The following is a 25,327-nucleotide window of genomic DNA, read 5'->3' as shown; positions in this document are numbered from 1 at the left end:
AACAATGGCCGCCTCCGCGACTTTCGTGAAGACGCGGGGCGACAGGGCCAGCCCGAAGGGTAGGACTTTGTACTGATACGCTCGACCCTCGAAAGCAAACCGTAGAAATGGTTCTGTGTCGAGGAAGAATCGAGACGTGAAAGTACGCGTCCTTTAGGTCGATCGCGGCAAACCAATCCTGGGGACGGATGCATTCGAAAATGCGCTTCTGCGTGAGTATTTTGAACGGGAGTTTGTGCAGGGCCCGATTCAAAACTCGCAGGTCCAGGATTGGTCGTAACCCACCGCCTTTCTTGGGTACAATGAAGTAGGGGCTGTAAAACCCGGACCTCATCTCGGCAGGAGGGACCGGCTCGATCGCGTCCTTCGCCAGCAGGACATCGATCTCTCTATGCAAGACAGGAGCGTCCACTGACCGCACACGGGTTAAGTGGACGCCTCTGAACCTGGGAGGCCGGCGTGCAAACTGAATTGCATAGCCGAGCCGAATGGTGCGGATGAGCCATCGGGACGGCCCCGAAGCGCTAGCCAGGCTTCCAGGTACCGACCCAATAAGCCCACCCGAACCACCGGCATACCCGCGGAGGGGCAGCGAGGTGAAAGGCCGGGACCCGGCTCCAGTGGCAATGTAGCCACTGGAAGCGGGGTCTGGGCGGTCCACCGTGGGGCAGACGGCAGAGAGAGCTCGTAGGCTTTCTGCTGCGGGCTGCCCGGTGGCGAAGGGAGGGGGAGAGACGAAGAACGAGGCCCTGACTTCTCGTGTCCTGGTCTCTGCACCTCCGGGTCCAGCTGCAGACCACTGCTATCTGCAAGCTGGGGAGAGGGGAACGGGAGTGGTGCAGCTCGGGGGCGGCACGCACTGCCATTCTGACCCTCTCGGACGGAGGAAACTGGTCTTATTATACTGCCAGTCTCGACCGTGAGGGGAAACGAGGAACGAGGCCCGGGGGCATAGAGTCCTGGTTTCCCCTCACCCAGCGAGAGACGAGAGTGACAAGGCCGCAGCCCTCACTGCCATCTGAGCGCTGGGGCCCGTGAACGACTCAGAGGAAGTGGACTGCTCATGGGTACCGCTGATTACAGGATAACCAGCGGCGGAACAGAAACGAAATTCTCCACCCGGCCCTCCCCCGGGGGAAGGAGTGGTGATGACACGCACTCCCAAAGAGCAGATCGTCACATACTCTGGGTCGCTCCTCTCAGGGTTGTTTCCCTTCCCTCTGCTGGGGGAAAACAAACTCCGAGCGGGCTGGTTTTGAGGTGCTTCTGGACCACCAGTGTGGACATCGTCTAACCGAGGGCCAGCGCTGTGACTAATCACGGTCAGTCACTAAGCACAGCTCAACCCCGAGTTAGAACTACGCACGTGCAGTGGTAGTGAGAGAGGAAAAACTTCTGCAGATTTAGGCATGTTTGGCTTGCCATATTGGCACCAAAATGCTTCCATACTGCCAAAATTCTTCACACACATCCAGGCACTTTAGAACAGCCCAGGAAAGTTTGGCTGTTAAGTCTGAATCTTCAGCATGAGAACACACCATTATAGTAGGAACTCAGCATCATTTTCAGAGTATAACCGCCCTCTCTCCGATGTAGCGATCGACATCTGTCCTCCCTGGGGCCCCGAATGAAATGCCTGGTCCCTCATGAGAAGGACCAGAAACCCATCCGAAAGCCTCGACGGCACACGGCACGCTGAGCGGCTCCAGCCTTTACGAGAAAGGGGAGACGAACAACGTGCCGACGTGGTCATGCACTCCTGAGAGAACATGAACCACCCACGAACGCAGTCTCAACACACTGATTAGGCATGTGAAACCGTGATCGTGGCCGTCAACCAGGCATGCAAGATAGTGAACGTGGCCATCGCTTCGATGACACACGGCACACTGGACGCTAAAGCCTTCAGGCAGGCGAACAACGTGCCGACGTGGTCATGCTCTCATAAGAAAGCATAAACCACCCACGAACACAATCTCAGCATGTTTACGATGCGCTAGAGGAGTGAGTGGTTCGTGCTCACTGAAACCCTCAGATCACCAATGTTATTCGCCAAAGCAGCCCTCTTCTGGTGCACCAGAAGAGAAACTAGATCGGGAAATAAGCAAAGGGACTCACCTCTCGCGAGTCTTGATCTTGACCGCGCATCTTGAGCGCCGAATGACGCGCACTGGGTTGCCGTGACAACCCGCGCTGTCAGCCGGCGCTCGACGGCACACGGCACGCTGAGCGGCTCAAGCCTTTACGAGAAAGGGGAGACGAACAACGTGCCGACGTGGTCATGCACTCCTGAGAGAACATGAACCACCCACGAACGTAGTCTCACACACTGATTAGGTATGTGAAACAATGAACGTGGCCGTCAAATAAGGACAGGAAACGATCGCATCCAGAAACACACAAGTGAAACGTCATCCTAAAAAGGACGCGATCTTCACTCGTGTTGCTCTTTCAGGAAGAAAGTACTCTATCGTGCTGAAGCACACAGGGACCCAACGCGGCAACACAGCGGGGAAACTGCAAGCCCGCTGTGCGCACTCAACCGTTTACCAGCTGTGAAAACAGCTTTTGAATTAACAGCATATAGACGCAGCCGGCAGACAGGAAACCGCGCGGTCGCTGAAACGCCATCTCACCAACACAGAGAGATCCCCTCCCGAAACAGCAGACTCGTAGTCGTAAGAAAAATACAATCTTAAAGCTCACTCACTCAGAGAGGACACAATCGGACGGCTCCGAAGCTAAAAGCATTGCGCAATGTTTACTTCCGCCTTTTATACCCGCGTTGGTAGGCGGGTCGCGGAATGCAAATCTTGCATGCCAATTTTCATTGGCTCGTTTTAATTCACTCGAAGGCAATTGGTCTCCCTAGCGTGATCCCAATTCGTCAGGGAACTCCCCGACGACACGTTGGAGTTCCCAGGACGAAAGGGAACAAAAGTATTGTATGGTTTCTTTATAAGACTTTGAATATAAAGTCATATTAATTATTTGAACTATTGTTGCTTTTGATTAAAAAAAAAACAACAACCAGTAAAATGATGTTCAACAGGGAAAAAATTAAGTCATACCGATTTGCAACGACATGAGGGCAAGTAAATGATGACAGAATTTTCCTTTTGGGGCAAACTATTCCTTTAAGAAAATTCAAAACAAAACCAAACTGTGCTTTTATTTTCAATTGAATGCTTTTTCAGAAGAGCCACGTAACAGTAAATAGCTAGAAGTCAGAAATTAGAATTTATTTGAGGTAACAGAATGAAAGAATGGCGTGACATGGCTCAGGGCTTTAGGAAGTTGCTCATAACCACTCCAAGGGATTGAGCCACTTCTCTATCTTTCATCTCCCCCTGTACTTCCTCCCAGTCATTACACAGATCTAAAAATTCCCTTATCCCGAGGGGAGGTGGAGGTGGGGGCAGGTGGGTAGTGCTTCACAGGTTATCTCCCCGGAGGAGATGCTCAACAGCACCGGCTGCTCACACCTCGCACTCCCCTGAGATACTTGCATCTGACATTCAGCACAATGCCGGAACATACAAGCCAGCTTGCATGCATTAGTGTGGGCTATAGTGGGATCCAAAAGTCTCATACTAAAATAAATAAATAAATAATCAAATATCAAATAAAAATTACACCACAGTCAAAGATCGTGCAGTCCAAAACCAACATTTTAAACACTTTATTCCATACTGGACAGCTCTACAAAATACCTACATCTTTATATCAAGAATTTGGACGTGATCTAATTTCTCTCCAAGCTCTCAAGACGGTACACTGTTCTGATGGAGCTCTACGGTGAGGTGAGCTATCAATTTCAGACTGTCAGTGAGTAGGAGGGTGAGAGAGAGAAAAAGAAAGATAGAGGGAGAGATGGGGTGGGGGGTGGGGTGGGGGACGGAAAGCTTGTCAGATTCAAGTCAAGACACCCAGGCCCTGCGGGAAGGGACTGTGAGGCTGCAGCTTGGCCCTCGCTGTCAGCAGATCCTCAAAGACAAAAACAGGAAGGAGGCGGTGAGAAAGCGAAGGCCAGGGAAGAATTATGCAGCCTGATGTATTGAGTGATAGTGCCAGGCTTACAGATGCAGAGTGACAGCGTGTCTGCAGCACTGGGGCATCCGAAAGAACAGCAAACAACGTCTTTTTGTTTGCAGGATATTACCTTTGAAAACCATGACTGAGGCCCACAAAAAATAAGATGAAAGATTGGCTTTACCGTGAAGAGCATTCATCCTTACATTGCCAACATGAAAACTGAATCACTGGCTTGACAATGTATCATATACTGTGTCACAGTTGTCGTTCTGTGATTTTTATAGTCTATTTTAGTGCTTATAGCCTAAACATGTTTGGAAATGTTACCAATTATGTTTGGATATTTAACTATGTATATATATATATAGTTGTGGTCAGAATTATTGGCACCCCTGGTAAATATGAACAAAGATGGCTCAGTGACACATTTGTGTTGATTTTGACAGTTTTGGATCATTGTCCTGATGGAAGATCCAACCATTATAAGATTTCTAGCAGAGGCCATCAGGTTTAGATTTTGTATCTACTGGTATTTGCAGGAATGCATGATACCATGTATCTGAACAAGATGTCCAGGACCTCCAGCAAAAAATAGGCCCACAACATTAAAGATCCAGTAGTATATTTAACCGTGGGCATTGCATACTTTTATCCCTGTTTGCACCCAACCCATCTGGTGGGTTTGCTGCCAAAAAGCTATTTTTAGGGCGTTTTCACACCTATAGATAGTTTGATTTGTTCCGAAACAGGGAATTAATTTGTTACAATGCATTTTCTTCTTGGTTCGGTTTACTTTCACAAGGCAACCTTTCAAAGCATACCAAAATGGGTTTATGCATGTCACATGCGAGTACAACTGTCCTCTTATTGGGCAGAGTTTCTTCTGCGTCATCCATCAATATGATTGACAAGTTCGCTGAGCTTATTGTGGCTTTATTTGTAACTGTGAGACACACGCAAACACTATACGAATGTAGCCGTCATTCCCACTGTTAAATTATATACTACATTCATATTAATACTACAGCAAATTCAAACATACTCTCTCTGGATCTTCCAGTGCTGTCTAGAGGGTAACAGTGTCAAGACACATGCAAACACTATACGAATGTTATAATGCAGCTAGAGCAGGAATAAAGGCTTTATCAAGACAGCATTCTCAAATGGAGAAGCTCAATTACACAACAAGTTTTCAACTGTGATAACTAATGTGCTCACTCACAGAATCAGACGCTACTGCTATTTATATGGCACATTTCCTCAGTTTGTTTGAAATCGGCGTTAAGGCGAGAAAAACGGGGAGAAAACGCACCAGGTTTCCGAAACAAACGCTCAGGTGTGAAAGCCAGGGTCTTTGGCCACTCAAACTCTCCTCCTCACCGTGCATTAGGACAATAGAGACACATCTCCTCTTCCAAGCAGATTTGTAACATCTTTAGTTGATTGGAACTTCTTAATTATTGCCCTGATGGTGGAAATGGGTATTTTCAGTGCATTAGATACTTTCTATTTTGTGAAGCTCAACAATCTTTTGCTGCATATCAGAACTATATTATTTGGTTTTACTCATTCTGATGAATGATTAAGGGAATTTGGCCTTTGTGTTTCTTTATATTTATACTCCTGTGAAAGAAGAAGTCATAACTGGACAATTTCATGGCCTGCTAAAAAAAGAAGAAGTAAATATTAATGGGAATATACTTCAGAGATATTTTACTCATAAACAATTCTAGGGGTGTCAATAATTGTGGCCAACGTGTTTTTGCATTTATTTCAACAAAAATATTTATTTCACTAATCACACTTAAAGGTAACAACTGCAGGTTAGAGGTTACCACATTTTAGAGTGCATAAACGATAAGAAGATATAGATTTTTTTTTTTAAACACTGCCCTACTCCATACTTCAATAGCCAATTCCAGAGGCAGAACAGGTCTTGAGGTGCACTGGCATGGAAAAACTGACCCAGTTTAATAGCTGGTTTTCTGTAAGCTTTTGGAATGGAATGTGCAGCCTGGTAAAAACTCGTCTTCAAATCCTCTACTGCAAGAGCAACATCCTGAGGGAGGGAATGACGACACTCAAATAATCCGGCAGGGCAAGCCTGGACAGAATGGGGAGAATGTGTGTCGGGCACGTGAACCCGGACAGAAACCTTGCTACTGCCAATAAATACACGACACGCTTCTGTGAGCAAGTAAGACATGCTGCTGCTGCACAATATAGCATACATGAATTACCTGTAGCAGATACAGGTGGAGCTGAGGGAGGTGGAGGGTGTCTGAAAACACCCTACAACTGCTACAGAAAATGCTGACGAGTATTTTGAAGGTTAAGCAGCAAGCTAATTGGCTACTGATACAGCAGGAACCAATCAGCTGTTCCCTATAGAGAATTATGTGATTGCAAGAAGATTGAGATAATGACCTATCAGCCTGCACCATCTAGAGTTTCATGACATTACTTTGTATATCCAATATAAGCAATTACTGCTAATTTGAAAGAAAAGAAAAAAAGTCCTCTAATTACTGCAAATGCCTGATATGGTACCTATATATTGTGTCATTAACATTACCAGGGCTGTCAGCAGTAAAACCTTTAACTCACAATAGTGCTGGGCTGTATACCGGTTCATACCGAATACCGGTGTTTATTTTTGTTATTATATGAATTTTTTTATATAAAAGCGCACTCTCAATCAGTAGAATATGTGGTTAACACATTGCCTGGAAATCCAAACCCAAATCCAAAAGATTAAGGGTCTTGCATTGAGTAATGAAAATCGCCCAACTCGAGGGGCGGCACCAAGCATGCATTTGAAAATCTCACTGCATGCAATTGGATAACACTACGACCAATCACAATACACCCCATACGCTTAGCTACCAGCAGAGCTAACTGGTAGATTAGACTCTTGCCGTATCCGGTCGGCAATACAGCAAAAACGTCCTTCTTGCAATGGAACGATTTGAGTGCCGTCTTCTATTCCTCTATTAGATAAAAAGCCAAGTCTAACTTGTTCATTGTAGTGGCCAAAGCCGTTTCAAACAACTGGTGTTCATCCAATAGCCATCTTGCAATGTTTACTAAGGACTTCGACGTTGCAGCGCTGTCGTCATCTGTTTAGCTCGCCTCTGGCCTGCCTATATCAGATACACCGATGTGATTGGTGCAGCTCGGCTACAAGGGCATAGTTAATAAGCATCATTACTCAATTTGCTGAGCAAATTCAAATTGTGCTCTCGCAAGAACTCTGGATTTCCAGGGTATTTAACACCCAGTCATGCTTGAAAACAAAAAAAATACCGTCATATACTGTGAAACTGGTATAATTTTGAAAAATTATATGATATGAATTTTTGGTCATACCGCCCAGCACAAACTAAAATCAACATTACATTGACAGTTACACTTCTTGTCAAGGTTCCTACTTGAGATGCGCTATATCCCCCAGTGTTAAAGTATTAAATTCACGGAGAGGCAAAAGAACAAATAAGTAGGGCAGTGGAGTTCAAGCAATGCTTTCATGACCTGCTAACCTCATGTATTTGTAAGCAAGCTCCACTGCTAAGAAACATAACTCCCACTCAAGAGTACTGAAGTTACTGCTGTGCAGAAGAGGTGTGCAGAGGAGGATGAGGGGGTGCTTGTTACATCAATAAGTGTAGTGCTTGTTACTTCTTTACTGTAACTATTTTACTTTCTAACTATAAGCCTACATTTCCAAACAGTGGACATGAAAATGAAAGGGATATTAAAATCAAACCACTTCACATTTCCTGTGAAACACAGATGTGACAATCCAGGAAAATAATAATGACACCCTTGTGGGCAGCAGATGTTACCTGTATATGGTCTATAATCCACAACCAGATGGTTTATGTGAATCTGTATCTATAATGTCAAAATCACTATGGCCTGCCGTCAACGAATGTGCTGAATAGCACATGTTTTTGTCTACGGCCCAAAATAGGCTGCAACGATTTATGATTGTGCTTATCCTGTAATTATGACCGACTTTGCTCTAATCGCTGGAGGATCTGTACCATTGCTAAAACACCATTCTGCAAAGCCAAAGGTGGTATTTTCATTAATAATGGAATGTGAACAGATGAGAGAGTGGAAAAATATGCTGATCTATGCACATCCGTTGTGAAGATGAAGGATAAAGCCTGTAAGAGACTCTCTGACCTGACCGGTGCATGTATGAGCTTGTTGTCTTCGTAGCACTTCATGGCATGTGGTGAAACATAATCCTTTTGCTAACCTGAGATTGGAGTGAGGTGGTGCTTCAGAGATGAGCTGGAAAGAGACCCCCTCAATGTCAATGGTTATGAATGAACACAAAAGTTTTGTGTTGAGCGACCAACGCTTGAGCAGGTTTTGGAAGTCAACCTAAACAATTCCTTTACAATGAAATAATAAAGTGGGAGGAATTCACAAAGAATGAATGTAGTGTAGTAGATTATTTGTTTCTGCATTCAATTCAATTCATATTATATTATATTATATTATATTATATTATATTATATTATATTATATTATATTATATTATATTATATTATATTATATTATATTATATTATATTATATTATATTATTATAGTCACAAGTTTGGTTCTTTGTGTTCGGAGAAGATTATTTCTTTCAGTTTTTGGTTTCCCTTTTCCTGTAAGTTTCTGTTTAATTGGTCATCATGGGTTTTAAGTATGTTCTAATTTGTTCCCTTTCTGATTATGTTCGCCACCTGTTTCTTTTGCACTTCTCATTAACTTGGGTATTTAAAGCCCTCCATTTGTTTTGTTCTTTGTCTTGTGTTATTAAAAATAATAATAATAATAAACTTTCATTATAGTTATATGTATTGTGTATTATTTTAATTTAACGTATCATTATATATATATATATATATATATCATGACAGTAAACAGAATCAATGCTATTTTTATACTTACAAAATTGCATTCTCAAAAGGCCTTGTGTAGCCAGATGTTCCCCATTCCTGCTGTAAAAGTTAAAAGTAAAGTAATAAAATAATTGAGGAAGCACCCAAACTTTTTGCATTGTTGGATTGTAACCTATACTTCTTTGTCTTGAAAAATAATGATTAAACCATCTTCACTGGCTGCTCACATTTAAAATAGCATGAATTTAGTGAGCGGATAGATACAACTTCATTAAGAACAGGCAAAAAAATAAAACAAAAAATCAAATCAATGAACCGCAGCTCTTATAATCAAATAAACAACAAAATTGCAGTCTTAATTCATACTTTACTGGCATATTCCTATTACACAAACAGAGAAAACAAGCCTCCCTGGACACAGGAGGTGCAAGCAAGACGGTTAAGTGAGAGAGAGACAACAAGACGGTAAGGTAAGAGAGAGAGAGAGAGAGAGAGAGAGAGAGAGAGAGAGAGAGAGAGAGAGAGAGAGAGAGAGAGAGAGAGAGAGAGAGAGAGAGAGAGAGAAGAAAGAAAATGCAGGAATTGAAAACAAATAGCAAGGTGCAGGTGGGAATCTGTCAGTGGGGACGTCTCCTCCACTGACTGACTGAGTGGATTAGAGGTTGGAGGCAGACAGCTTCTCTAAAGCTCCACAAACAACCCACAGGCAGTGCTAGAACTTGTGTGTGCTCAGGTAAGCTCAATTTCCAGGGGTGGAGGAGAAGAAGCAGAGGAGAAAATGAAAGGGAGGGGTAAAGGTGGCTACACAGAACAATTAAGTGAACAAACATGCCAAAAAATGGCCCTTAGGCCTCCATGTCATCTACTAAACAAAAACCAGACGATGCATCTTCATCCACACAGTCTTGACCACTGCCGAGGGGAATCTTTAGGTTGAAAGGTGAGAGAGTTTGCTGGGTTCAGCCAAAGAAAAGCACAAGTTTCCACTTTCTGTTAATCTCCATTCAGCAACCATGACAGGTCTCACAAATAACAATTATTGCCACTTTCGTCTCCTATTTATTCTTCCATAATACCGTTTTTTCAAGCTTAGCAGCTGCCTTTATTCAAACTAATGCAAAAAAAATGTGGTAAAGAATGTCGTACCTGATAAAGAGAGTATTACTACTCAAAAAGGAGGAAACCAGGCTTTTGTAGTCTACCTCAAGAAGATTAAATTAACTGCTAGATTGTATTTGTGAAGCGTGAGACTTAAAAAAAAAAAACATCGCTGAGAATTTTCTTAAGGTGCCTTCAGGTACCTGCTATTTCAGCCTGTATTTGGCAGCATGACAATGTTCATACTGTATATTCCTTGTTGAGCAGCGTTCAGTCTAAAACTGTATACACGCAGAGGGAATTGAACAAGGCAGATCAGTGTTTCTCTTTTTAAATTTTTAAGTGAAGTAATTTTGATTAAATCAGAAATCAGAACCACATTTCCGCATTGAGGGCTGTGATATAGTATTTCTGTAGTTAAAGGCAGGGTTGGCAATTTTGGAGAGGCTAGCAGTAGCAAGCTAGCTTTGAAAGAGTAAGATCCCACCCCTTTAGAGCATCTCCAAAGCCATGCCTTCTCTAAAAGACTGCAGAGTCTGCAGACAGGGCCGGCACTCCGCACACGCTCATCACGCACTGCGTGTAGGGCACCAAGTGCTTGGGGGGGGCACCAAAAAATCTGGGTCGTGAAAAATCATCACAATAGGCTACTAGTATAAATAACAAATAAAATATGTCTAAAGCATGTTAATATACAAAAGCAATACAAAAATAATATAGGCCTAGACCAAATTAGTCGAGAAAAAGGTGAATCTCCTGTACCAGTCTCCCTCTGGTGCCCCCCCTTCCCCACCTCCCAGTGGTCTGTTCGATTATGCCTCAATCAATGTCAAATTTGGCAGACACCGACCTCAGACATGGCCTCGAAAAGGCACCAAGAGTCGGGGGTGAAAAAAGGAAAAAGAATAGACAGCGGGATGATACTCGCGCGTCGCTTTGCAGTTAAGACAATGTTTTAAATAAAAATGTTAGTTTTGTAGCGCGGGCGCCCTTGCGTCGTGTATGCATGTCCAGGGGGCGTCGCTAGTAGTGCAAATGATCCGGGGCTTTTTTAGCCCTGCATGTTGAATCTTTTATTTTAACGGGGGTCCGGGGGTTTCTCCTCTGTAAAATTTTGAAACTTGGGCTGTTTAAGATGCAGTTAGTTTGTTTGAGAAGAAAAGGAAGACCGCTTAGATACGTTTTTTCGTTGTTGTTCTATGCGGATAATGCGGTCATTTTCAAGAGGTTCATAGGCCAAGGCCCAAGGGCGACATCTGTTGGTGAAACTGCAATTAGAACCCACCCCCCCCCCCCCCCCCCAAAAAGATTAATCGCATCCAAAGTTTGTGTCTACATGATATATGTGTGTGTACTGTGTATAATTATTTTGTATATATAAATACACACACATATGCACGTATATATTTAAGAAATATTTGCATGTATATACTGTATATATTTATATATAATTTATATTATATATAAATTTAAATATTTTATATATAAATAACAAATATTTCTTAAATACATACATGCAAATGTGTATTTATATATATACAAAATAATACACAGTACACACACATATATCATTCATGTAGACACAAACTTTTATTTTGGATGCGATTAATCGCGATTAATCTTTTCCCAGCCCTACAAATTATGTACAGAATTATTATATTGTGCTTCATCAGACTAAGAAATTCTGAATGGTTGTTATTCCTTGGGTGAGAGGGTGAGGGGGTGGGGGGCACCACCAAGCATTTGTGCTTAGGGCACCCAAATGGCTAGCGCCGGCCCTGTCTGCAGAGCATGAGCCTGACTGCTGCAGATTCATGTCAGCGTTGATAGTGTTGTTGACATAGAAAGGCATCTGAGTTTGAGGACGTAAACAGCTCCGGGTATAACGTCACGGGTTGCCATCTCGTAATTACGATTACTGTATGGAGTGAACGCAGCATAAGCTTACAGAGGAACTGTAAAAGGCGTCTGCTGTTTGTTTGTGTTGCTCTGTGACATTCTGTCTACAACTCTGCATAGCCTTACGGAACGCACTGATTGATGTTTGATGTCTACGCGAGCATCCAGATATTAATTTGAAGACAAAAAGAATAATATCTTTGCTTTTTATCAGTCACCTCAGGTTTTTGTCACTTTACAAAGAACATTTACTTCCCACATTGCAAGAACATGAACTTTGTATTAGTCTCATACTCGCAAAGATTTATTAAACTTAAATAGCAATACAAAAAATAAAACGTATTAAATAGAAAAAAAATCAAAACAAATCTAAATCAAATGAAATAAAACGTGTATTTTTCTATTATAATTTTCCAAAGCCATGCACCGCAGGTGGTAAGGAGGGAATCACACAAAAACACTATTAAATCATATTTTGCTGTATTTTATAATAATCTTTTTTGTTTGTTTGTTTTCAGTGTATCTTGTTTCTAAAGCATAATATCTTTTAGCATTCTCATATTCTAGCATACAATTTCTGGCATGTCTTTGGCAATGTGACCACTTCCACTAAGATCTGGAATCATCCAAAAACTATCTTTGGATCCTTTAGTAACCACCTGCTGATATTTGTGTCAAAGTTTGCAAACTTAATCATACTTTGGGAGACCAATTATATTAATCATTGGGAACATGAGCCAAAGGGACAACTAAACTGAAGAATCTGCTGGCAAATAACAGCATCATTTTTAAGGGCAATTTCATGTTAATTAATTACTTGTAATAGATGTACTTTGGCCTCCATTAGAATAGGAGAAGGGCAAAGGTTATTGGCAACAAAAACATTTGAACAACAATTAAAATAAAATTATTCTTAAAGCAAATGCTGATACTATAACAGTGGGCATACGCATGTAAATATAAGGTATTCAATAAGAAAGACATTTGATTCAGTTTACTCAATGAATAACAGACTTAGCAGCATGCACCTGCTGTATAATGCATTGCAATTACTGGATTTATTCACTTATGTGTATGTATATACATACATATGTATGTATTGCATATACATCTATATGGCATGTTATGAGTATTGATATGGCATTTTTTACCTTGTTCTTTTGAGCCAAATTCTCATATGTGCACCTTATTTGGCTAATAGACATGAATTCTGATTCTGAAAGCAAGCCCTCAGATGAGTTGACTGAGAATACTGAGTCTAAATTTCCCAATAGCTCAAGAGTCAAGCCTATGATTTAAATATTTTTATCTGAGAAGACAGATACACTTTTAAACACAGAAACGCCTCATAAAACAAACTGCTTAATCTGACCACACATCTAGTAGCATTTTCTTGACTTTATTCAGCTTAGCCTAAATAAACCCTATATAAACCCAACACAATCTCTACAAGCAACAAAAATGCACTGTTTTACAACCTGTATGAGCTGTACTGCAGCTCACTCACCTTCTGTTGCATTAAGATAAAGAATAAAAACAGTCTTTTGGATTCATCTCCATTTTTGTCCCCCTGTTACTATACAAGCACAACCTGCAGAGTGATTTGGGCTGCTGGAACATGACAGGATACAGCTGTATCTGAGCACTCACAATCCAGTGTGGTTGCCTGATACACTGCCTGTGAAACAGCCGCAGGGGGTCCCTGGGGAATTTAGTTTGGCTGCCACAGTGGCTCTCATGCCTACAAATAACATCAGCAGCCTGGCGGACTTGCTATCAATGATCCAGTATTAGAGTTTCATAAGCACACAATTCACGAATTAAATTCTCAAAACTGACCCTGCATCTGAATATGTGTACTTTCACTGCTACATAGTATGAAAAGAGCCTCAAAATAAGTCAAATAAGTAGGGAATTGGGATGCATCTAATGGCTAACACTAATGAATGGTTAATGAAAAAAGTCCAATATGATTAAGGTAGCAATTTCCACAGTAGGCGAGAAACCACACTGAAGCAAAGCCCTGTGCTGGTTTGGAGATTTGAAGCCCTCAACATGTCTTTATGCTCATCGGTTCACCTGGTGGGTACAATTTTAAACATGTAAGGCACTCTCTTTCATGGGGAGGAGCATGAGTAACTCACCAATAATCAATTGTCAATGCATACTTGAATTGCACAAGGGTTTAGGGGAGCCTCTAGATCTTATCAAGTCCATTTCACAGACGTTTCATGAAGGTGTGGACAAATTCTGTCCATTTAAGGAGGTGTACGTATACCATTATAGGTGCACACTGCACATATGGATTAAATTGATCAAAAGTGACTTTAATAAATGTTTAATACATTGAATTCATTTATGTAAAATAATAATAATATCCATTTCAAATAAATGCTGTTCCTTTAGACTTTCTATTTATCAAAGTTAAAAAAAAATTATTAATGTTAAAATTTATTTTAACATTAATAAAAATAAAAATAAATGTTTCTTGAGCAGCAAATCAGCAGTGAATGCTGAAGGATCATGTGACACTGAAGACTGGAGTAATGATGCTGAAAATTCAGCTTTGCCATCACAGAAATACATTACTTTTAAAATATGTTAAAACAGAAAACAATAATTTTAAATTGCAACAATATTTTCAAAATATTACTGTTTTACTGTATTTTAAAAGAGATGCTGTCTTTATGAGCATAATAGACTTTCATAAAAATCTTACTAATCCCAAACTTTTGAATGGTATATCTTAAAATGTTCGTCCAATTATTGCAATCAGTCCGAATGCAATGATAGGATGTCCTACCTGCCTGTCAGCGAATGTATTTCCATACCTCCGCACACCTGCTCGCTTAAACTTAAACAAAATACATAATTAAACATAGTTGTGATGCAGTGGTAATGATCATGATGTTTCAGAAAGTTACTCAATTCTCCTGCAATTTGTGAATATACACTGTTGAGATAAGATTATGTTTCAGAGTTTATATAGTAAACTTATATAGTAAACTTATAACTGAAGAAGCACAAAATTCCTCAATCTTTTGACAAGCAGTAAAATGAAAGGAGAAATCTTAATTTAGAAAAACAAAACAGCCATAAGACAAAATGAGGGCATCTTGAGCCCTTTCTGAAAGGAGTGTATGACAACATTCAGTAGAATCCTATTGTACAATTGCCAAACTTCAGAAGACACACACACCTCGTGCAAACTTCTGATAGACAAAGGCTCTTTGTGCCAGTTAATTGTGCCAGTCAATTGACTCAGCAAATGAGTAATCTAATTAGCTTGCACACAAAACAACAGCAGAGAATGTCAAATTCATAAAAAAATAAGTCAGTCTTCATTCTTTTATGCTTTTTGATTTTATGATACAAAGCAAATGATTAACAAATTAACCTACTCAGGAAGAGTTCAGCCTCATTCTGCAGATCCGATGTAAACCAAGCGAAACGCTCCGATTTAGTCTTCTCCCAACCTCTTTAAATATTCATACATTCCCCATACAGAACCATGCCAAATGACGCTGGTTTTCACCAGATGATTCCACTGTGGCTACAGAAGATTAGGAGATGGAGGTGAGAGCATTTCTTCAAATTCATGGGGAAAAAGAGAAATCGCACCATCACAATACAGCATGTTTCTTTATAGCCATGGCGGAGGAGAACAATGAACAGGCTGTCAGGAGGGTCTCGAAACGTAAAGCGTCCTCAAAAGCCCACAAAAACAAGCAATCAGCATTTGCATATGTAAAAGTGGAAGCCTTTAATGTTTTCAAGTGGGCTGTGTGTACAAAAACGAATTAGGGAAGACAGGTAGGACCATACGTTTACACGAAAATCAAATAATGAAGGCATGGATTAGCTTTGCAAAAATGTATCAGAGTTTCAAACAAAACTATCATACAACTTACTCAGCATTACCTAATTAGCTAGACAATGGCACTCATTAAGACAGACAGTCATCCTTCTCAAATGATATTATGGTGGCTAAATTTAGACGGAAGCTTTCATCGCACAAGTGATCTTCAAAGTGGAACACTTGTTTCTAACATATGAGCTCTAATTTTATTTGGCAGTCAAGCAATAAGTCCTTAATTGCATTCTGGGACTTCTACCTCACTGGGTACTAAGTGCACTTGGTGGGCTTATAATTGGACAGTTTCATTCAACCCATGAGTGAGAGTCAATGCCAATGTGTCAATCAAAAGACATTCCAGACAGAACTAAATCGTACAGATTCTAGTTATTGCTATTGCAGTCACACCTTCACAAGCACTTTGTGAGCACACAAAGAAATGAAGGATGATGCAGATAGGACTGCACACTTCTGTAATCCAACTAGTCATATTTTAATCATCCTGAGGCAAAAATAATAAATAAAAGTTGAAATGGCTTACCATTGTCTTCAATGGAAAAGTGGAATGCGTCGCTTGTGGCATTGTCTCCATCTCGAAGCACGTAGCATATATGCATGTCATCAATGTCAGCTGAAGGAGAAAACATTCAAATAGATAAGTAACTTTCTTTGAACTATATTAATAAACTAAGTTGTGATGCACTTTATTGCTTTATATAGATACTAAATAGATCAAGATCCATTGTATTATACATTTCAAACATTTTTCAGAATCTATTCCAGTAATATATTTTTATAATGATCACATACTCAGATGCAAACATTTCTATATACAGAATGATATATAGAAATTATTTTATATTGCAAGGAAAAATTATTTTTTTAAATATAAATATCTTCAGCTGTACATGAAGTATATTTTCTATACCTAAAAAATGCATAATACAGGAGGCAAAAGTTTTCAAACTTTTTAATGCCAAGGCCCCCCTAGTAAATAGAAAATCCCAAAAATATAAAGGCAGCTATATATATGTATATTTTAAGACTAATTTGGACTGATATTAGTAATGTGTGATATTAAAAACTAAATAATTGCCATTTATGTTGCCATTTACACCTGTCTTAATGTAATAATATGTACGCTAATGCCCTGCACTCACTTTAGGGGTAGAAAATGCACAAAGAAGACCCCTAAATGTAAAATCTTTGCACATTTTTCCTATAAGTGTAGCCATCCCAAATGGCCCACATGATGTGGACTCCACAGGAACTATTACCTAACAGCCAACAACTCATGTGTCAAAGTATAGACTTTGAAAAGGTGAAAAGTACCATGAGGGCGCAGGGTTCCATTTAGGACAGGGTCTATATGAACCAGGTTGAAAACCACTTTCGAATAAGAGCATATTGTCCATCTGCTCCTGCACAGAGGGTTGCAGGCACCAGACTGCATTATGTCTGAGATTCGTCAGCTGGGCAGTTTTTAATTTAGAGTGAAAAAATATATATGGCACAAAAGCCATGGTACATCAATTCCCTTCTGAGTGAAAGGAGCCACAGAGCAGCAGGTCTCCAGCTGGACCCATCTATCAATTTCTCCATCACCCTCTCTTGTGCCCAAACTTTAGAGTGCATTTCATGTATTTGTTTTCTCTGAGAGGGTGTTACATCCACAGCACTAGCCTATCTTCAATATTTGATGTCAAAACATTTCTCTTCAAAGCGGTCAGCTCATAAAAATGTAAACCCATCATTTTCAAATGCCCGCAAGGGAGCAGCAACTTTATTTACTGTCAGTAGCCCACACCAACACCCCCCACCCCCAACTGTGCTAAATTCCCTTGAAATATTCAAAGAGAATCCTCAAAAAGGAGCTTATTTAGAAAGGGGAAGCACAGTGGCAAGTTGAGCATGTCCCCTGCTAGTTTAGACATTTACAACTTTGTACAACTATACTAAGGCTTTCCTGATATGCCTGAAAGCTCAGAAAGCCCTTTATTGTAACTCTTTGACTTGTGTAACACGGTTGTATAACTGTTTGCTTTGTACTATCTATTGGTGAAAAAAGACTTGTAAATTATTGGTCTTAATTGATGCCAAACACATCTTACAATAGTTCTGATGCCATTCTTCTGATTCATTCTTCAATTTGGGCACTTTTCCAGATAGGCTTTTCAGGACAATCATCCCTCATAACACGGTTCAGAACATTGTAAGACAGTATACAGTATAACAGTTCACCCAAAAAGAAAAATTGTCATCATTTATTAATCCTCCTATCCATGCTGCTCTTCTCCAAATAACAAAAATGAAAGAAACTTGAGGCTGTCAAGCTCCAAAAAAAAAAAAAATTAAAAAAAACGCCATAAAAGGGATCTATACTGTGAAACTATACTGTGTTTTCATAGTGATGAAAAGACTTTTTCACTAAAAATCCTCTGCAATCTGCAGTAGCTCTCAAATCAAACTCAAACCATAGGCTCTATGCACGATCGCTTCCGCGTTTTGTCTCAGCCCGCCCAGTTACATCCGGTGCTGCGTCAGAAGCCGTTTTTTTGCATTATTGGAGATAATGGCAAATTACACTCGCTGTTTACAAAAACGTCCCGCGGTTAACGTAAATGATGTTTACAATATTGTTAGGCAGTTAGCTGTCACACATAAGAGTAAGAAAGAGAAGGGTTAAAAATGATATTTTTCGAGCTACATCGACAACTTTGAGGGTGAGTATTCTCTCATATCATGTGAAATCCGACTAGCGAATCAGTTTCTAAAATCGTTGTCTCTTTTCTGAGAAAATGAATTTTATTAAAGTTTTGCAGCTATACACTTAACGCTATGCGGAAGTAAGGACGCGGGCTGAGATTCTACCGGAAATACGTCAGCAGCGTTCGTGCATAGAGCCTATTGACGTCAATGTTGTTTGGTAATGAGACAACCCAAAGCAATGCTGATGCACCATTTTTCTCATCCATACAGACTTACTCACAAAGTGAGGTTTTATTTTGGGGGGACAAACTGATTAAATTTAAGTCTGCTCCTACTATTTTTATGATAATATTTGTTGGTTTTAGAGGGGTTGTGGGCATTTTTCTACTAGTCAAGCCGGGAGACAAGGTGGCAAAACAACTTTGGCTGGTTTAAGCATATATATATATTTTATTTTATTTTTTCTCAAGAAGGGGTTGACAGACTCATTTCCGATTCACTTTTATTATATGTAGCCAAGATAGCAGCCAAGATATTCTTCAAAAACTTCCCCTTTTGTTTTGCATGGAAGAAAGAACACCTTTTGGGTCTGGGGCAGCATGAGGGTAGATAAATGATCACAGCATTTTCATTTTTGCATGAACAATCCCTTTAATATAGTATTCTCACATTTATGTTAATCCAGTATTCTCTCACATACTATTCTGATGCATTAAGCATTGATCTACCATTAATATTAACCCATTTAAATGTTTTAAATTAATATAACCTATTCCATTAAATTAACATCACAAAACTTACCTTGGGTAAATGTGGTGATAGTTGCATTGCCTTTTCCCAAGTTAATGAGATAGCCATGTTCAGCACCAACAGTAATTTTAAAAGTCACTGCTCCTTGAGGGCTGTCTCTATCCTCTGCCTTTAATGTTTTACTAGTGATTAGGAACCCAAGGTGACCAGTAGGGAGAATTCTTATTGTTGTGCCACCCTTATTAGTTACAACCTGTGGAACTCCGTTGTCCACCGAAAAAATTGTGATTTTCATCATTTGGGGTTTGCGAGTTGCATAAACAGTGTCAGGGAACACGTAAAAGTCTGTGTGAGTTCCGTCTGTGACCGTAAATGAGAAGCTGTCAGAAGAAGACTCGGTTCCATCGTGCTTGTAGCGGATCATGTTTTCATTTAGGTCCTGCTTGGTGAAGAAAGTGACAGGTCGGGTGTTGTTAAACAGCAACTTGCCATGAACAGGCACCTGGGTGATTGTGAACTTTAAAAGCTGGTCGGCTGTATCACGGTCCTCCACCGTCAGCTCAAAAGGAGTGATTAACTTATTTTCGCCTTCATTAACAACCAGTCCGTGAATGGTGACCACGGGCTTTTTGTTGTCAACATCCGTAATGGACACACGAAAGGTGCGGAACACAGGGTTGTAACCATCAGTCACCTCAAACTCGAAGCTGTCCATCTTCACCTCGTCATCAGCAGTGTGGATGTAGTATATTTTATTCCCAGCTAGTTGAAGCTGGGTGAACAAACTAATGGGCATCCCTGGTACATCAGTGCACTCTAAGTGTCCTCGTATAGGGGCACGAGTGATGGTGAACACCAAATGCTCATCAGGGCTGTTATGATCACTGGTGCTGAGCAGGTCTGTGGTTAGAGTCACCCTTCCTCCTTCTTTCAGAGAAACACCTTTGTTGATCACATCAGGGAACACCATGTCTATTCCACCCACAGTTACATAGAAGTACCTGTCAATCAAGGGGTTAATGCCATCAGTAATATCAAATTTGATAAGGTCACGAACTCCCTCTTGTCCGTTGTGAATGTACATGATCATATCTTGGTCAACCTCGGTTTGTGTGAAATTCATTCCAACGGTTATGTTTTCAAGTGTTCCAAATGGTGTTCGCTTTTGTAAAAACCCTTGATTTGGACCATAACGGATGATGTAGGTCAGAATGCTGTCTTCTGTATCCAGATCAGTTGCTTTTAAAACTTTATTGTTGATTATTTTCACCTCTCCTATCTCTATTTCAAGGCCATCATTAATCACCATCCTTGGCGTTTCATCGTCAACCAAAATGACCATAATCATGACGGTTTTCTCCACTGTGAATTTGCCATCAGTAAGAAGAACTTCAAAACTATCCTCTGTGTTTTCTGAATCATCATGCTCGTAGAAAATACTTGAAGCCTCTCGTATCTGATCAAGAGTGAAATTTGTGACAGGAAGAGTGCCTGAGGTTAACTGATTGAGGATATATCCATGTTTCGGAGGTTTCGAAATAATAAACGTGAGCTCACCCGCTGGAACATCAGCATCAGCGCCATTTAATATTGGAGTGTCAATCACAATGTTCATGCCTTCCATCACAACAAACTCTCTCATATGGATCTCTGGCTTTTCGTCATTGGATGGGATTATCACGATTGGAAAAAAGTGTCTCTCTGAAAAATTTATCCCATCCGAACACCTGAAAGTAAACCTGTCCTCAACTGGCTCGACGCCTTTATGAATACTTTGCACATAATAAATGTGGTTTTCCCGAATGTCTTTGATGGTGAAAGCACTAATTGCAATCCCTGATCTGGATTTCTCAGAGCCTGGTGCAGGGGAGATGTTTTCTACGTATCCTGAGGTGGGCTGCACAATAATTGTGCAAAGGAGGTCATCATTAGGGGTGTCAATGTCATTAGCACTAATATGCGAAATTTCAATAACATTTTTCTCACCCTCCACGACAATGAATCGGGGGCCCACGAAGACCTCAGGGGCCTGACTATCCAACGGCAGAATGGTGACCTGCACACGAACCCCTTTGATTTTATTTCCCCCAACTGTCCATTCATCAGACATATCAGTGAGCGTCAAATTAAAGAAGTCGAGTTTTGTTGTCAAGCCAATTTCTCCAGTACTATGTGTATACACTACCAATCCACTAATGATGTCTGCTTGAGTGAACCTATTGGACGGCACACCATTCACTAATATTTCACCAAACACTGGGGGTTCCTCCACGATAAAGGTCAACCTGAGGTCATCAGTGTCCTCGTCTCGACCCTGAATGACATTGGTGGTGATCTCAGTCGCTCCGTTCTCCAAAACATCTATGTAAGAACCAATAGTGCCCTCTGGAAGACTGATGGTTGGTGCTTCATCATCAATAGGCTTCACATTGATCCTGACTGTGATTGTGACAACGTGGACACCGTCGCTGACATCAAGCTGGAAGAAATCACTGGTTGACTCATCCCCATTATGTATGTAAGATATTCTACCATTAGATATATCAACCAAATTGAATGATTTCCCTTTAGTCATTTCAGTGAACGTGTACTTAACCTGACCGTGCTTTGGAGGCTGGGTGATTGTAAACAGAATCTGTGAGCTGTCCGTGTCTGCATCTGTGGTGTCCAGCTCAGCACGTGTGATGACATGCACCCCTCGTTCTTGCAGGGTAAAGCCTGTGTTGGTGATCTGGGGAGGTTTGTTGTCAACAGGCTGTAAAAATATAGTGAAAATTCCATTGGCACTGTTTCCCGACATGTCCTCGACTTTGTAATGGAACTGCACCACATGTGGAGTTATTCCGAGCTCTAGATCAGGAGGCTTGTAGGCTATCTTGTGATGGTTTAGCTGTGCCTGAGTGAACTCGGTGACCTCTGAGTTTGGACTCTCAGTTAGAACGATGCTTCCCAGAATGCCAGGGCTGTTCTCATCTGTGTCAGTGGGTGGCTGGGTAATTGTGTACTTCAGGTCCCTGTCTTCTGAGTCCAAGTCTGTGTAGCGCAAGAATTTCTTTCGAAAATGGGTGAGCTGGTACTCGTGGACGGTCACTTGCAGGGTGGTCCCAGGGTACAACTCTGGGGGGATATCATCAATGGGGAGAACTTTGATGATGAAAGAGTTCTCACCTGATTGGTTCGGTGGGTCATTGTCATCTTGCACACGGAAAACAAACTGGTCCATGATGGTTTTTGTATTATGTGGTCCGACATGCCTGTAAAAGAGCTTTCCTTCTGTGATGTCATACTGGAACCACTCGGTCACTACTTTCTCATACATCTCTTCCTCAGCATTGAACCTCCAAGTGGATGGATCCTCTGGTGCATCTGATTGACGAAGCATCACTTCTCCGATATTAGAGGAGGGAGGCACAATGATGAATTTGATAGTTGAATCCTCAGAGTCTATATCTGCCGCACTAAGCATTAAAGGAGAAATGGGCATCATTTGGTTTTTAAACAAAACTAAACCTGTGTTGGCATTGATTATGGGAGGTTCGTCATCAGTTGGCACCACTGTAATGGGAAATAGAAACTCAACTTCATTTTTGCCATCTGTCATTCTGAAAATGATATTATCGCTGTACGTATCGCTGCCATCATGCTGGTAGATGACGCTACCTACATCAAGATCTGCTGGGGTGAAAAATTTTCGCCTGGACCCCAGAACTGTGAGCTCTCCGTGGCGGAGCCCATTAATAACGGTGATTTGGACGTGGTCTAAATTGTCCTCATCGCTAATTTGTAGGTTTTGTGAGCTGGACAGTGGCCTGGACTGACCCTCATAAAGCAGTTGTCCAGTGTTACGGGTCACAACCGGGGCTAGAGTGTTCATGGGCTTAATCACTATCATGAACGCAAAAGGGTCTGATATAGCCCCCTCAGTGTCTACAACTTCAAATTCAATTTGGAAAATTCTCTCTGCATCTGAATCAACAGAGGGAGGCTTGTAGGCTATTTTAAAATCTTTCAGGTCTGCTTGATAAAAAGACGTGATGGGCAAATTCCTGTCATCTGTGCTTACAATGTAGCCCTCCTCAAAGGACAGCGGAGAAGTGATGTTAAAGATTAAATCATCAGGATTAGATTCCACATCCTCAGCGGCAAGCATGTCGTGGGTTATAGCTGTCATTACGAACTGGTCGACTTCCATCATCATCATTGCTACAAAACTCGGTTTAGGAGCTGTGTTTTCCTCACCCTCTTTTATAAGCACCACAATTTGGAAAAACTCTTGTTTCAGTACATTAACTTCTTTGTCTTGTAACTCTAAATACATGGGAATATAATCTCGGTTTGGAGAACGATGTGCAAAAGTGTGCTGATAGCGAATGTCCATTCTGACAAATTCATCACAGTTCACTGGTTTGCCTAATTTTCCATTATCAACCAGCTTTCCATACCTGGGTAATGAGCTGCCACTGGCCAGAGATGTAACTTTACACAAATGAGCATTTCTATCATAAGTAAACTCCAGGATTTTCTTATCAATAGGATTACTCATTCCAAGCAGTTTCTCTACAACTACAGGCATGTGTTTGGTGAGAATCTCAAGCTGAGTGAAAATCACCTCCACTTCCATCATAAAGGGAATGATGACTGTATCAGTCTGAGTATCATATCTGAGCTGAAGTCTTACTCTGTCTTTTGAGGGGCTCCTGGATCCGAAATGCGAGTACTTTACATCATTGGGACCAAATTCACAAGGAAACTTTTTCGGGGACAGCTGTCCCGGTCTCTGTGACAGTGGGTCATTATCCAGAACTGTTATGGTGCACTTGTCTCCGGGCTGAACTTGGATAACCAGATCATTGATTGGATCAATATAAACAGATCTGCCGAAGGGAACCCGTATTCCATTATTGGCAACAAGAATAGCATCCTCTGAAAGTTCAGATCTTAAACCGTAGGTTAATCCCAAACTCTCAAATCCCTGTGTAGATGCATGGCGAATCAAAGTCAATATAAAGAGAAACAAGTGCACATGACACGCTCTACGTTGCCGCTGCTCTGTTATACTCCAAGCCATTTGTAATGTGAGGCAGAATTACTCATTCACGTTCGGCACAATCCGTGGCAAGATGAGAAAGTGGGAAAATTTAAAGCGCACAACAGAAAAATCTCCCATTCGCATCCGAGCAAAGGTGCATCATTCTCCCTGAGCAGCTCGCACTCTGAATAAACTTCATGCCTCGCGGAGCCGTGCGAGGGAAACCACGCCCCGGTCTCACGCTATTGAATGAATTTTACGATGGAATTGGTTCGGAGAGCTCTGATTGGTCGCACGCACTGTCACACAAAGGCAAGCGGGGACAGATCAGCATGTATTCAGAAAGAATGACTTGTTGTGGCGTATTATGGCAAGCCGTATTAGCATTCCTTCCTTTAAACTAACTACTATCTATTATTATTGTGGTCAACTTTTAAGTTTTTCATCTGGGTATATTTTGAGCAAAAACTGTGTTTTTCCTTCTTTTCTTTTTCACTACCTCCTGTCGAAACGAAAACCTGTAAGAAATAAACAACGTTTAATAGTAAGCCTATTTTTAATGTATAGTTTGAACCTGTGCTATAAGCTTTGAAATGAAATAACAATGACATGAAATCCAGCACTTCTGAATTTCTTCTTTATTTTAATTGTAACAGCCTATAGGCCTACTTGTAACTAAAATGGTTTATGCATGACTTTTTCTACAAAAAAAAAAAAACAACAACAACCAATAATAGCCTACAGTAACACATCTTACCACAGTGTAGCCTTCTTGACAGTCATCACCATGAACAGGTAACCTATAAGTCCCATCATAAGAGTGTGCAGACAATCAATGGTGATGTATTCTGTAATTCTAAAATTATTTATTCTTTGGTTCCATGAAATAATCAGAACAAAACAATAACATTCTTATCACCAAATAACATTGGTAACACTTTACAATAAGGTTTCATATTACATTAGTTAACAAGAACTAACAATGAACAATACTGCATTCACTAATCTTAGTTGATGTTCATTTAAACATTTATTAATACATTATT

General features: G+C 40.9%; 1 protein-coding gene across 1 annotated transcript in view; it reads right to left on the bottom strand.

The window, feature by feature from the left end:
- frem2b (FRAS1 related extracellular matrix 2b) overlaps nt 1-24,454 on the bottom strand; it is an 83,663-nt gene extending 59,209 nt beyond the window's left edge. Inside the window, exons 1-2 of the mRNA XM_056272010.1 lie at nt 19,304-24,454; nt 16,335-16,424 (exon numbers count right to left, since the gene is read on the bottom strand). Coding sequence (XP_056127985.1) covers nt 16,335-16,424; nt 19,304-24,320 — 5,107 coding nt within the window. The 5' untranslated portion in view covers nt 24,321-24,454. The remainder of the gene's footprint in view (nt 1-16,334; nt 16,425-19,303) is intronic.
- Between the last annotated feature and the right edge of the window lie 873 nt (nt 24,455-25,327).

This window comes from Rhinichthys klamathensis, unplaced genomic scaffold (assembly GCF_029890125.1).
Source record: "Rhinichthys klamathensis goyatoka isolate OS25496 unplaced genomic scaffold, OSU_Roscu_1.1 h1tg000329l_1, whole genome shotgun sequence".
Classification (NCBI taxonomy): domain Eukaryota; kingdom Metazoa; phylum Chordata; class Actinopteri; order Cypriniformes; family Leuciscidae; genus Rhinichthys; species Rhinichthys klamathensis.
This window is presented reverse-complemented; position numbering and strand designations above follow the sequence as displayed.